Below are 15,429 nucleotides of genomic sequence, written 5' to 3'. Positions count from 1 at the left end.
CCGCCCGAAAAACTGCACCACGATTTGGTGTGTTTTTTCCGATGGAATTCCCTGCGGCTTCCAGGATGGATACGCTGTGTACTGTTACGAAGCATATCCACCCTGTGTGTCCTTATCCTAATACTGTATGTCCGTTAGGGCATGCTGAACTAATAGAGCCGAGAGCCATGTTGCAAGTGGCTTTCGGCTCTGGAGGATTGAAGGCAGCTATAGAAATGAATAGAATAGTCTATTGATTGAATGGGCGACCTACACAAAGCGTGTCTGGTAACCGGCATCTCGGCCCCTGTGATCACAGCTCCCCTGGCCCTTCCAAACCAGCCAGCGCATTTAAAAAGCTAAAAAAAATAAGAGTTTGGACCATAAAAGTACAATCTACCCAAATATAAATGACATAAAGATGTTTCATTCACAGGAATCTTACCACTGTGTCCCTCAAGGGTCTGATTCATGGAAAGATTACTGGGTGCGGCGAGCCCTTTCAGCTTGGCATCATCTGGAAGAAGAAATCAGATGTTCAGGCCAACAAGTTTTAGAATATGGGAGAATAAAGAGAGGATTGTTATTTTATTTACAATAATCATGGATCAACTAGAAACCACAGCAGGAAATAAACAATGAAGCATAAAATAAAATATTTCATGTTAATTACTGGGATCATTCCCTGCCCATGAGATAAAAGAAGCTGTCCCGATGTTACCCCTAGAGCCATGACGCAGAAGATCAGTTGTGTAACACCACAGAACCTCTTTTTTTCTTTCCCCTGGGCTATGTGGCACCGAGCCTATTCCCATAATACGGCATATTGTGCTTTTCTCCTTTCCAGTTCCTGGCGGACAGCCCTGAGCCCATTCTTAAAGAGCAATTGCAGTACAACTTGCGAGTCCAGTGGGCGGTCCTACCCAGTGATTGACAGTTATCTCTGTATGCAGTTATACAGGGAAGGCTGTCAATCACGGAGTAGGACCGCCCACTGGACTCATAAACTGAGAATGAGCAGGGTCTTAAATGAATAAGTCACAAAGAAGCTTTTCCCCAAAGACTATACATCAGTGTGCTCAGCGCCTCCTGCTCTGTAACACGCTGCCCGAAAAATGTCTTAGAGGAGAACGAACCTGTCAACACCTTCTGCTCCTCAGGAGCCTGGTTATTATGCTGCCGGTGTGTAATCTACAGAGCCCCAACCCAGATACCATGAGCAGGTCTGAAAATATTGACTTTTCTAGAACGGCCTACAAAAAGGAAGCCTCACGTGAAATTTTTCCTTCCTTGCCTTGAAGATAATCATCAGTCTTCACCTACAAGCTAAAGAAAAGCTCAAGGATCCACTTTGTGTCCCTGTCCTGGCATCAGCTCATATAAACATCCCCCGGCAGACAGGTATGTGTGAGATTAAGCAAACTGAAATACGTCCAAAATGTAAGTGAAAAATCCACCAGGAAGAAAACGGCCATTCATTTACCTGTTTGCATTTCCAGTTTTAACACTTTGAGCAGTCCCAATTCTCCTCCGCATGCAATGTAACCCTGGTCCTTGTTCCATGATATGCATTTTAACCGGATATTGTTGGGAATGGCAATCTGCGATGAAACATAAATTCAACATGAATTCATTTACATGGAAGACACGGCGTTACATACACTTACATGGAAGACTCGGCGTTACATACACTTACATGGAAGACTCGGCGTTACATACACTTACATGGAAGACTCGGCGTTACATACATTTACATGGAGGACTCGGCGTTACATACACTTACATGGAAGACCCGGCGTTACATACTTTTACATGGAGGACTCGGCGTTACACACATTTACATGGAAGACTCGGCGTTACATACATTTACATGGAAGACACGGCGTTACATACACTTACATGGAAGACACGGCGTTACACACATTTACATGGAAGACTCGGCGTTACATACATTTACATGGAAGACACGGCGTTACATACACTTACATGGAAGACTCGGCGTTACATACATTTACATGGAAGACTCGGCGTTACACACATTTACATGGAAGACACGGCGTTACATACATTTACATGGAAGACTCGGCGTTACACACATTTACATGGAAGACTCGGCGTTACATACACTTACATGGAAGACCCGGCGTTACACACACTTACATGGAAGACACGGCGTTACATACATTTACATGGAAGACTCGGCGTTACATACATTTACATGGAAGACTCGGCGTTACATACATTTACATGGAAGCCCTGGCGTTACATACATTTACATGGAAGACTCGGCGTTACATACATTTACATGGAAGACTCGGCGTTACACACATTTACATGGAAGACTCGGCGTTACATACACTTACATGGAAGACTCGGCGTTACATACATTTACATGGAAGACTCGGCGTTACATACATTTACATGGAAGACTCAGCGTTACATACATTTACATGGAAGACTCGGCGTTACATACACTTACATGGAAGACTCGGCGTTACATACATTTACATGGAAGACTCGGCGTTACATACACTTACATGGAAGACTCGGCGTTACATACATTTACATGGAAGCCCTGGCGTTACATACATTTACATGGAAGACTCGGCGTTACATACATTTACATGGAAGACTCGGCGTTACATACATTTACATGGAAGACTCGGCGTTACATACATTTACATGGAAGACTCGGCGTTACATACACTTACATGGAAGACACGGCGTTACATACACTTACATGGAAGACCCGGCGTTACATACTTTTACATGGAGGACTCGGCGTTACATACACTTACATGGAAGACTCGGCGTTACACACATTTACATGGAAGACTCGGCGTTACATACATTTACATGGAAGACACGGCGTTACATACACTTACATGGAAGACCCGGCGTTACATACATTTACATGGAAGACTCGGCGTTACATACACTTACATGGAAGACTCGGGGTTACACACATTTACATGGAAGACCCGGCGTTACATACACTTACATGGAAGACTCGGCGTTACATACACTTACATGGAAGACTCGGCGTTACATACACTTACATGGAAGACTCGGGGTTACACACATTTACATGGAAGACTCGGCGTTACATACACTTACATGGAAGACTCGGCGTTACATACATTTACATGGAAGACTCGGCGTTACATACACTTACATGGAAGACACGGCGTTACATACACTTACATGGAAGACTCGGCGTTACATACATTTACATGGAAAACTCGGCGTTACATACACTTACATGGAAGACTCGGCGTTACATACACTTACATGGAAGACTCGGCGTTACATACACTTACATGGTATGCGTTGTTATACCTTTTTTTGTAGGACGGAATAGCGTAGTAGGCCAAAAAAGTGTACCTTTAACATGGGAACCTACGTGTGACAGATGCCACTGTATGGTGTCCGTCTCGGGTATAGGTTAAAGGAGTTGTCTGGGCACCGAACGGTTTTTCATACTGATGACCTATCAACAGGATAGGTCATCAGTATATGATTGGTGGGGTTCTGACACCCGGACCCCGCATCAATCAGCTGTTGCCTCCGGGCACTGGATGTTATACAGTGGCCGGTGTTGGAAGCAGATGACTTTGCTTGTTTAGGAGCAGAGCTGCAGCGCGGCCGCTATACTGTGACCAGAGCCATCTGCTTCCGGAACGAAAGTTGCTGGACTTGCCTGCCGGGTACTCACCGATTATATACTGTGGATAGGTCATCAGTATGAAAAACCGCCCCATGGCCGGACAACCCCTTTAAATGTATGCCTTGGCTAGAGTCCCGGGAAGAGCATCAGGTAGCGTTCGTCCCAGAGATTCCGGCATCTGTACAGTGACGTCAGGAGCGTCCCCGGGTACCACGCCTCAGGTAGCGCTCTGCAAAGGAAATTCGGGCGACGTATCCCACTGTATGCCTATACGGTGGGATACGTTTTAGCCTTCCGTTGGAGCTATGCGTCCTCCCAACGTATACTTCTGATGGAAGGCTATAAACGTGATGTGAACAGGGCATAAGACAGATAGTCAAACCACACAAAATAGTAACAATTAACATTTCCCAAATGTCTTCTTTATGTTGGCGTCATTTTTTGAATGTCCTTTTATTTTTTTAGGACGTTAGAAGATATAAGTTGAGCGGTAATTTTTCACATTTTCAGTATTCAGCTGTTATTGATCGCATCTAAGTTTTTACACACCGACTCGCAGTAAAAATGCATGCGGGGTTTGGATGCGTTTCTTCATTGCGGTTTTAAACGAACATCGACCACAACGTGTAAATGGACCCTTAGGTTTCCTCTACACACTCTTTCTGTTTGGCTTTTTTTTTATAAAAAATGTACCCGCTTTTTTATAACGTTTATTAAAGTTTGTGCGTTTTCCAGATTGCCAACCATGCGATTCAAAGAGTCCTCTTTGCAACACAGGATTTTTTCTGACAAAAACGCTACCAAAAACGCCAAAGAAAAGCTACATATTGACACTGGGACAAGAACGCCACTTAGGGCTCATTCAGACGAGTGCTGTGCGGGGCAATAACTGACAGCACACGGACCCCTGCAAAACAATGGGGCTATTCAGACATGCAGGATTTTTCACGCAGCGTGTGTCCGTTGCGTGAAACTCACGGCATGTCCTATATTGGTCCGCTTTTGCCGCCCTAGTCGCCCATTGAAGTCTATGGGTGCGTGAAAACCACGGACAGCACACGGACGACATCCATGTGCTGTCTGTGTTTCACGCATCAGTTACAAAGAAATGCAGAGACATAAAAATAACAAAAAAAAGGAAGTGCTTGCAGAGGGTAACCACGGACGTGAAAAACGGGCGCCACACAGAAAGCTCACTGATGCCACACGGTCATGAAATGCAGGAAATACGGTCTGTTTTTTGTCAACGCAAATCAGACACCCTCGCGTGAATGTAGCTTAAACGCTTGGAAAAAAAAACGCCAAACCAGGTTTGCGGCAATTTTGAAAAACATCACAGAGCAAAAAACCACAAGATAAAAAAAAAAAAATGTAACATTTATAGTGCGTTTAAAGAGACTCTGTCACCACATTATAAGTGTCCTGTCTCTTACATAAGGAGATCAGCGCTGTAATGTAGGTGACAGCAGTGCTTTCTATTTAAATAAACGATCTGTTTTTACCACTTTATTATCGATTTTAGATTTATGCTAATGAGTCTTAATGCCCAAGTGGGCGTGTTTTTACTTTAGACCAAGTGGGCGTTGTACAGGGGAGTGTATGACGCTGACCAATCAGTGACCAATCAGCATCCTGCACTCCTCTCCATTCATTTCCTCAGCACATAGGGATCCTTTTGTGCTGTCTTATATTAACACATTAACGATACTGAAGTGTTTAGACAGTGAATAGACATTCCACGGGATGTCTATTCACAATCCCTGCACTTCGTTACGGTTTCTGTGGTAGTTACAGCAGAGGAAGCGTGATCTCGTTGTAACCTGTCATTTACAGCGTCATCTCGCGGGATTATGCTGTAGATGACAGGTTACAATGAGATTACGCTTCCTCTGCTGTAACTACCACAGAAACCGTAACGAAGTGCAGAGATTGTGAATAGACATCCCGTGGAATGTCTATTCACTGTCTAAACACCTCAGTATCATTAATGTGTTAGTATAAGACAGCGCATAGCGATCTAAAAGGATCCCATTGTGCTGACTAAATGAATGGAGAGGAGTGCATGATGCTGATTGGTCACTGATTGGTCAGCGTCTTACACTCCCCCTGTACAACGCCCACTTGGTCTAAAGTAAAAATACGCCCACTTGGGCATTAAGCAACTCATTAGCATAAATCTAAAAACGCTAATAAAGTGGTGAAAACAGATCGTTTATTTAAATAAAAAGCACTGCTGTCGCCTACATTATAGCGCCGATCTCCTTATGTAGGAGATAGGGCACTTATAGGGTATGTGCACACACACTATTTACGTCCGTAATTGACGGACGTATTTCGGCCGCAAGTCCCGGACCGAACACACTGCAGGGAGCCGGGCTCCTAGCCTCATACATATATACGATGCTAGGAGTCCCTGCCTCTCCGTGGAACTACTGTCCCGTACTGAAAACATGATTACAGTACGGGACAGTTGTCCTGCAGAGAGGCAGGGACTCCTAGCATCGTATATAACTATGATGCTAGGAGCCCGGCTCCCTGCAGTGTGTTCGGTCCGGTACTTGCGGCCGAAATACGTCCGTAAATTACGGACGTAATTAGTGTGTGTGCACATACCCATAATGTGGTGACAGAGCCTCTTTAATGACTCCCTATTGACTATTGGCCAAAAAAAGGCAGAACAAAATGCTAGAAAAAATTAGTGTTTTTTCCTAAAACACTGCGTGTGAAGTCGTCTTTACAGCAGATTACTTTAACCACCTTGCTGCCGTGACATAATAGTGAGTGGCCGCATTGGAAGGAGTTAAATTGACGGCCTCTCTTTCATTGTTTACTCAGGCACAGCTGCACGGTGCACACTGCTGTGGCTCTGTATCGAACGTTACTCGAATGGGACTCAGTTGCAGTACCAGGAATGGCCACAACTGCATGTGCAGCGCTGTGTCTGAGTAAACGATGACAGGACGTGGCACTTGCTTGAGCACCGTGGCGCTTTTATTCAGCTGATCAACGAGGGTACCAAAACCCACCGATCAAATATCGGTGACCCATTCTAAAGATATAATATAACAATTCTGGAAAACCTGAATTTTTCTCTAAATTACCCCTCATAAAATTTTTGGGGTGAGACAAGTTGCCTTTTTTTCGGTGCCATTTTAGGGTACCAATAGGCTAGCGGTTAAAGGGGTTGTCCGGTTTCAGCAAATTAATGTTATATATATATATATGTTTTATATAATTAAAAGTTATACACTTTTCCAATATTCTTTCTGTATTAATTCCTCAGTCTTCAAGATCTCTGCTTGTTGTTATTAAGTAGGAACATTCATTGTTTTCTTCAAGTGAATAAAATTCTGTCTGTGGTCATGTGATGGTCACACAGGTGCTGGGATCGTTACAGAGTCATGTGATGGTCACACAGGTGCTGGGATCGTTACAGGGTCATGTGATGGACACACAGGTACTGGGATCATTACAGGGTCATGTGATGTACACACAGGTACTGGGATCGTTACAGGGTCATGTGATGGACACACAGGTACTGGGATCGTTACAGAGTCATGTGATGGTCACACAGGTGCTGGGATCGTTACAGGGTCATGTGATGGACACACAGGTACTGGGATCGTTACAGGGTCATGTGATGGACACACAGGTACTGGGATCGTTACAGGGTCATGTGATGGACACACAGGTACTGGGATCGTTACAGGGTCATGTGATGGACACAGGTGCTGGGATCATTACAGGGTCATGTGATGGACACAGGTGCTGGGATCATTACAGGGTCATGTGATGGACACACAGGTACTGGGATCGTTACAGGGTCATGTGATGGACACACAGGTACTGGGATCGTTACAGGGTCATGTGATGGACACACAGGTACTGGGATCGTTACAGGGTCATGTGATGGACACACAGGTACTGGGATCGTTACAGGGTCATGTGATGGACACACAGGTACTGGGATCGTTACAGGGTCATGTGATGGACACAGGTACTGGGATCATTACAGGGTCATGTGATGGACACACAGGTACTGGGATCGTTACAGGGTCATGTGATGGACACACAGGTGCTGGGATCATTACAGGGTCATGTGATGGACACAGGTGCTGGGATCGTTACATGGTCATGTGATGTACACACAGGTGTTGGGATCGCTACCGGGTCATGTGATGGACACACAGGTGCTGGGATCGTTACAGGGTCATGTGATGTACAAACAGGTGCTGGGATCGTTACAGGGTCATGTGATGGACACACAGGAACTGGAATCATTACAGGGTCATGTGATGGACACACAGGTACTGGGATCGTTACAGGGTCATGTGATGGACACACAGGTGCTGGGATCGTTACAGGGTCATGTGATGGACACACAGGTACTGGGATCATTATAGGGTCATGTGATGGACACAGGTGCTGGGATCGTTACATGGTCATGTGATGTACACACAGGTGTTGGGATCGCTACAGGGTCATGTGATGGACACAGGTGCTGGGATCGTTACAGGGTCATGTGATGTACACACAGGTGTTGGGATCGCTACAGGGTCATGTGATGGACACACAGGTACTGGGATCGTTACAGGGTCATGTGATGGACACACAGGTACTGGGATCGTTACAGGGTCATGTGATGGACACAGGTACTGGGATCATTACAGGGTCATGTGATGGACACACAGGTACTGGGATCGTTACAGGGTCATGTGATGGACACACAGGTACTGGGATCATTACAGGGTCATGTGATGGACACAGGTGCTGGGATCGTTACATGGTCATGTGATGTACACACAGGTGTTGGAATCGCTACAGGGTCATGTGATGGACACACAGGTGCTGGGATCGTTACAGGGTCATGTGATGTACAAACTGGTGCTGGGATCGTTACAGGGTCATGTGATGGACACACAGGAACTGGAATCATTACAGGGTCATGTGATGGACACACAGGTACTGGGATCGTTACATGGTCATGTGATGTACACACAGGTGTTGGGATCGCTACAGGGTCATGTGATGGACACACAGGTACTGGGATCGTTACAGGGTCATGTGATGGACACAGGTGCTGGGATCATTACAGGGTCATGTGATGGACACACAGGAACTGGAATCATTACAGGGTCATGTGATGGACACAGGTGCTGGGATCATTACAGGGTCATGTGATGGACACACAGGTGCTGGGATCGTTACAGGGTCATGTGATGGACACAGGTACTGGGATCATTACAGGGTCATGTGATGGACACACAGGTGCTGGGATCGTTACAGGGTCATGTGATGAACACACAGGTACTGGGATCATTACAGGGTCATGTGATGGACACACAGGTGCTGGGATCGTTACATGGTCATGTGATGTACACACAGGTGTTGGGATCGCTACAGGGTCATGTGATGGACACAGGTGCTGGGATCGTTACAGGGTCATGTGATGTACACACAGGTGTTGGGATCGCTACAGGGTCATGTGATGGACACACAGGTGCTGGGATCGTTACATGGTCATGTGATGTACACACAGGTGTTGGGATCGCTACAGGGTCATGTGATGGACACACAGGTGCTGGGATCGTTACAGGGTCATGTGATGTACACACAGGTGCTGGGATCGTTACAGGGTCATGTGATGTACACACAGGTACTGGGATCGTTACAGGGTCATGTGATGGACACAGGTGCTAGGGTCGTTACATGGTCATTTTATGGACACACAGGTGCGCGGCTCGTTAGTTCCAGTAAATGTATCAGAGCTGTGTCTTGTAGTGATCCCAGCACCTGTGTGTCCATCACATGACCCTGTAACGATCCCAGCACCTGTGTGTCCATCACATGACCCTGTAACGATCCTAGCACCTGTGTGTCCATCACATGACCCTGTAACGATCCTAGCACCTGTGTGTCCATCACATGACACTGTAACGATCCCAGCACCTGTGTGTCCACCACATGACACTGTAACGATCCCAGCACCTGTATGTCCATCACATGACACTGTAACGATCCCAGCACCTGTGTGTCCATCACTTGACCATGTAACCATCCCAGCACCTGTGTGTCCATCACATGACACTGTAACGATCCCAGCACCTGTGTGTCCATCACTTGGGGGTGTTTCCCATCTTAGGCATTTATTGCACATCCCCAGGATATGCCATAAACACCAGATAGGTGCAGGTCCTTCTTCTGGTATAATGGGGGATGCTGATGAACGTTTGCCGATTCCCAGCGGCCGCTTTCGCAATACATTCGGGTAGGGGACGCGGCTGTGTTTGCATGTATCCCTATACATTGAAGTCTATGGGAGTTACGGAAAAAGCAGAGGTGGGGACCTGAACATAGATGCAGAAGTAAATACAATAGGGATTATTTTTCAATATGGTGGTCTTTTTTAGTGTCTGAAGACCCTTTTAATCTTGGTCAAACAAATTATAACGATAGTCGGCTTCTTTATAATAAAGGGTTGTCACAGCCCCGCCTCTATCACATCTATCACGTTGCTTAAAGGGGTTCTCAGTAAATTCAAGTACCTTTGGACATGTCATGTAAAAAGCTCAAGCATCGGTCCAACCGTGTGTAAATAATCTGTGAACGGGCAAAGTGTCGTCAGTTCAGCAGTCATGTGACCTAGTCACGTGACTGCACCCTCCAATGGTCCACGTACGTTATAGTCATTGAACGGTGCTGTCTCCTTACTCACAATGGACGTTATGTCATCGGTTTTTGGATTATTATTGCCAGCCATATTGCAATCACCCAGCTTTCCCAGGTACAGATATAATTAAAAAAAACAAGTGATTTATTTATGGGGGAGGGGGTGAATAAATGGCATCACTATCCTGACATGTTCTTTAGGCTTGTGGCTCAGACTGTGACTACTTAGACTGGGACTACAACTGCCAGCAAAACAGCATAGGATCTGTAAATGCAGAACAGCAAGGAAGCCTCTAGATTACTGCACTGGCCATCTCCCCGGCAGATCACTGCCATGGCGGACAAGAGGCAGCAGAGCCACTCACCTTCTTACTCAGGTATATAAACATATCGGTGGCGCCTGTTCCAGGTTACGATGGAGAATCCACAACTGGTATCAATGTTACTAAGATGCCGAATTCTCCCGTTACTAGGCAACCAAGAGCCCCGGCCATCAGCGCTGACGTCACTTCCTTTTTCTGAAACGGCGAGCTTCGGTAGACGCTGTAGAATGTATGCGCTCCTTGGAAGTTCTGACATCACGCGGTCACATGTCTCTGCGCTCACGTGACCGCCTTCATACTTTTTCCTGCTTCTTCCAGAGAGCGAGTGGGCGGCAGAGGATCCGCTGTGAATGGCTTGTGTTGGGAGGGAGGGGGTCTGAGTTGGAGCGGGATCTACTTGTGGGTCCGGAATGGGTTGGGGAGTTTGTGCTCTGCCCGATGACTCCAGCTCTGCTCCTGACGTCACTATCCAAAAATTGGGCAGTGACATCGAGTGTTTCCCAGCGCTGGATCCAGGAAATTGATATTTTTACAGGTTCGGTTGTTGGACTAGCCTTTCCCACGCTAATTAAGCACGGGAAAGCTACAAGCGGGGCTGTGACTAGTGAGTCGGACAGTCAAATCAGTCAATCACGTACACAGAATTGTACGATCATCAGAGGTATCAGAAGAGAAACCCAACGCACGAGGTCATTTTCAAACAAACATTTCAAAATGATGCAGAAAATCAAATTGACAAAGTAGCTCATGAAGGAACAAACAAAAAACATCACAGCTTTCCATTAGGCCCTGTTCACATCAGCGTTCACTTCCGTTCCAGGGTTCCGTCGGAGGTCTCAGTCGTGAAACCCCGCAACGTAAAGTCAAACGGAAACCTTCGCTTCCGTTTGCATCACCATTGATATCAATGGTGACGGAAACATTGCTAATGGTTTCAGTTTGTCACCGTTTCGGCAGGTTTCCGTTTTTTCGACGCAATCAATAGCAGAGTCGACTGATATCAATTGTGATGCAAACGGAAGCTAAGGTTTCCGTTTGACTTTACGTCGCTGGGTTCCACGACGGAAACCCTCAACGGAAAGCGAACGCTGATGTGAACCGGCCCTTATATATACAATAAAAGACAAGTCAGAGAATGGACGCAGTCTAAACAGAGAAAGTCCAAGGCCCTGTTCACACTTAGTTTTTTGTCGTGGAAACCGCAGCAAAAAACTGACGAAATTGACTCCCATTGATTTCAATGGGAGGTGGAGGCTTTTTTTTATTGCTAGCAGAAAAAATGCTTGCGGTAAAAAGAAGCGACATTCCCTATCTTGAGGTGTTTTCCGCCTCAAAAACACCATTTAAATCAATGGGAGACGTTTTTTTTGCCGCTTTTTCTACACAATTTTTGCCGCCTTTTTTTACGTGCAGCAGAAAACCACTCGCGGTTATTCCATCTTTCTGTTGAAGAGAGAGCTAAAAAAAAACGCAGCACAAACGCGTTAAAAATCGCGACACAAAACGTGTCAAAAAACACGTGTGGTGAAAAACCACTTAAAAAAAACCGGAGCTGATTTTTCCAAGCAGAATTTTCTGCCTGCAAAAAAACTCTGTGTGAACATTCCCATGGAGGATTGAGAGGATAAATACCTGTGTCTACTGCAAGTCAAATGATGACAAAATCATCCGGAACTAATAACTAACGAAATAAGAGCTAGAACTTTTATCATCATAGTTATGTACGATGCTAGGAGTCCCTGCCTCGCTGCGGGACAACTGTCCCGTACTTTAATCAGGTTCTTAGTACGGGACAGTAGTTCCACGGAGAGGCAGGGACTTCCAGCATCATACATAACTATGATGCTAGGAGCCCGGCTCCCTGCACTGTGTTCGGTCCGGGATTAGCGGCCAAAATACGTTCCGTCCTTTATGGACGTAATGACCTCGTGTGAATCCAGCCTTATTCTGGCATTGTTTTTTATTTTTTACGGCGTTCACCGTGCGGTTTTAATAATGTAATAGCTTTATAGGTGGAATAGTTACGGACGTGGTAATAATAAATGTGTAATTTTTTTACGGTTTTAATTTTTTTTTTCATAATAAAGCATTTTGTAAGGGGAAAAAGTGGGTTTTAAAAATGTTTAACTTGGGATTTTAATTTATTCTTAACTTTATTAAACTTTATTTTTAGTCCCACTAGGGGACTTCACTGTGCGATCATCTGACCGCTTTTATAATACACTACAATACTTCTGTATTGCAGGGTATTACTGCCTGTCCGAGTAAAACGGACAGGCATCTGCTAGGCCAGGCCTCCGGCATGGCCTAACAGGCATCAACTACAGGCAGACCAGGCGGCCTTTGTTAGGCCCCCAGCTGTCATAGAGGCCACCAGCAGAAAAGCCGGCGGTCTGATAAAAGCCCCCAGGTCTGCCCTGGATATATGCCTATTAGGTTGCGCTAATAGATTGCCTGTGAATTTTACACTGACCGGCAATAATGCTCTGGTATACGAAGTCTACCAAAGCCTTATAGCAGCGATCTAGAGATCGCATAGTAAAGCCCCCTAGTGGGACTAAAAAATAAGTAAGTAATGTGAAATAAAAAATTATTAATAAAAATTGGTTTTATTTAGTAAAAGTGTAAGAAATAAAAGTACACATATATGGCATCGCCGCGACCGTAATGACGCAAACAATATAGCTAGTATGTCATTAAAACCGCAAGGTGAACACCGTAAAAAAAACAACGGCGAAATTGCAATTTTTTTTTTTACTCAACAAGACAGTACCAATCAAAACTACGTCTCGTCCCGCAAAACACAAGCCCACATATCACTACATTGACGGAAAAATAAAAAAATTACGGCTCTTGGAAAGCGACGACGCAAAAACAAATAATTTTAGTTCTAAAGTGTTTTTATTGTGCAAAAGACGTAAAACATAAAAAAACCTCTACATATGTGGTATCGCCGTAATCGTACCGACCCATAGAATAAAGGTAGCATGTTATTTACGCCGCACAGTGAACGGCGTCAATTTAAAACGCATAGAACAATGGCGGAATTTCAGGTTCTTTTTCTATTCCCCCCCAAACAAAGTTAATAAAAGTGAATCAAAAAATGATATGTACCCCAAAATGGTGCCATTAAAAAGTACAACTGATCCCGCAAAAAACAAGTCCTCATACAGCTATGTAGATGAAAAAATAAAAAAAAGTTATAGCTCTCTGAATGCGACTATAGAAAAACAAAAAAATAGCTTGGTCTTTAGGGCATAAAATCGGCCGGTCACTAAGGGGTTAAAAGCTATGTGCACCTTTTTTTAATAAACCTGATACCGATCACATCTAAGTTATGAATTTAGATGTGATCGGTAACTGCTCGATCCTGCGTGTCAGAGGCACTCAGGAGCCGCTGACCTGACGGATAAAGGTCTCAGCGCTAGATACAGCTGCCCTGTATACAAAGCAGCTGTATCTCAAAAAGTAAAAATAATTTTTTCATAAAATGTAATTACCAAGCTGCACCAATGACATGAATACACATTTTTATTATAAAAAAAAAAAAGCCTTTAACCCCTTAGTGTCCAAGCAATTACATTTTTTTTTTTTTTTTACACTTCCCACCTTTTTTATTTTCCCATCAATGGAGTGGTGTGAAGGCTTGTTTAAGTTTCCATTGGCACCATTTAAAGTGCCATATAATGTACTGGGAAACTGAAAAAAAAAATCCCATATGGGGTGGAATTGGAAAAAAACTGATTCCTCCATTTTCTTTTGGGTTTCGTTTTTATGTCTTTCACCGTGCGGGAAAAATGACCCATTTCCTTCTGTTGGCGATAACAGATTTCTATAGGTTTTCTAATGTTAAACTCTTTTTACAAAGAAAAAACTATTCGTTAGAAAAAAAGTGGATTTTTTTCAATATTCTGAAAGCCATAACTTTTTTATTTTCTCATAGATTGAGCGATGTGAGGGCTCATTTTTTGCGGCACGAGCTGTGGTTTTTATTGGTACCGTTTTTGCGAACATACAACTCTTTGATCAATTTTTATTAAATGTTTTTCATTGCTAAGTTGACCAAAAAAGAGAGATTCCGGCGTATTATATATTTTTTCTTTTTACGGCGTTCACTGTGCGCATTAAATACCGATATATTGTAGTTCGGACTTTTATGTATATATATTTTTTTACATTACTTAGAGGGAAAAATTGGAAAAGGTTTTTTTTTTTTTAACTACATTTTTTTCAGTACTAAAATCTTTAACGTTTTTTTTTTTACACAATCTATTGGATTGTTGGATCGCTGATATAATACAATGCAATACTAACGTATTGCAGTATATTGTCATTTTTACTGGCTTCTGTTAAGTCCTGCCAGAGCCAGAACTTAACAGAGGCAGAGTGAAGGCAGACCTGGGGGCCTTCATTAGACCCCTGCGCTGCCATGACAACCATCTGCACACACCCCTATCTCGCTGCTCGGGTGGGATGATGAGCCGCCGGAGGTCGCCATTTTCGCCTCAGATGCTGCAGTTTGAGGTGATAAACGGCCAGGAACAGCGCAATTACTGTTCCTGGCCGTTAGTGCCGGGTGTCAGCTGTAATACACAGCTAAAACCCGCAGGGTATGGAGCGCGGCGCCATACATTCACCCCGCACCATGATGTGCAGGTGCGTTATGGGGTTAAAGGGTTTTTGACGAATTTGAGAAATAAAGGTATTCGATGTAAGTGCGGGATATGTGCATATACACTGTACAATGGCACCTGTCATGGGGTGGGATATATCAGGTGAAAAGTGAACAGT

The 15,429-nt window shown here is 44.5% G+C and overlaps 1 protein-coding gene across 1 annotated transcript in view; it reads right to left on the bottom strand.

The window, feature by feature from the left end:
* Positions 1 to 11,011, bottom strand: part of WDR35 (WD repeat domain 35) — an 83,829-nt gene extending 72,818 nt beyond the window's left edge. The window contains exons 1-3 of the mRNA XM_075861063.1: positions 10,681 to 11,011; positions 1,463 to 1,580; positions 425 to 496 (exon numbers count right to left, since the gene is read on the bottom strand). Of these exons, the coding sequence (XP_075717178.1) occupies positions 425 to 496; positions 1,463 to 1,580; positions 10,681 to 10,704 (214 nt within the window). The 5' untranslated portion in view covers positions 10,705 to 11,011. The remainder of the gene's footprint in view (positions 1 to 424; positions 497 to 1,462; positions 1,581 to 10,680) is intronic.
* Positions 11,012 to 15,429: the final 4,418 nt, after the last annotated feature.

This window comes from Rhinoderma darwinii, chromosome 4 (assembly GCF_050947455.1).
Source record: "Rhinoderma darwinii isolate aRhiDar2 chromosome 4, aRhiDar2.hap1, whole genome shotgun sequence".
In the NCBI taxonomy this organism is placed as follows: Eukaryota; Metazoa; Chordata; class Amphibia; order Anura; family Rhinodermatidae; genus Rhinoderma; species Rhinoderma darwinii.
Note: the sequence above shows the minus strand (reverse complement) of the source record. Positions and strands in the feature narration are given on the sequence as shown.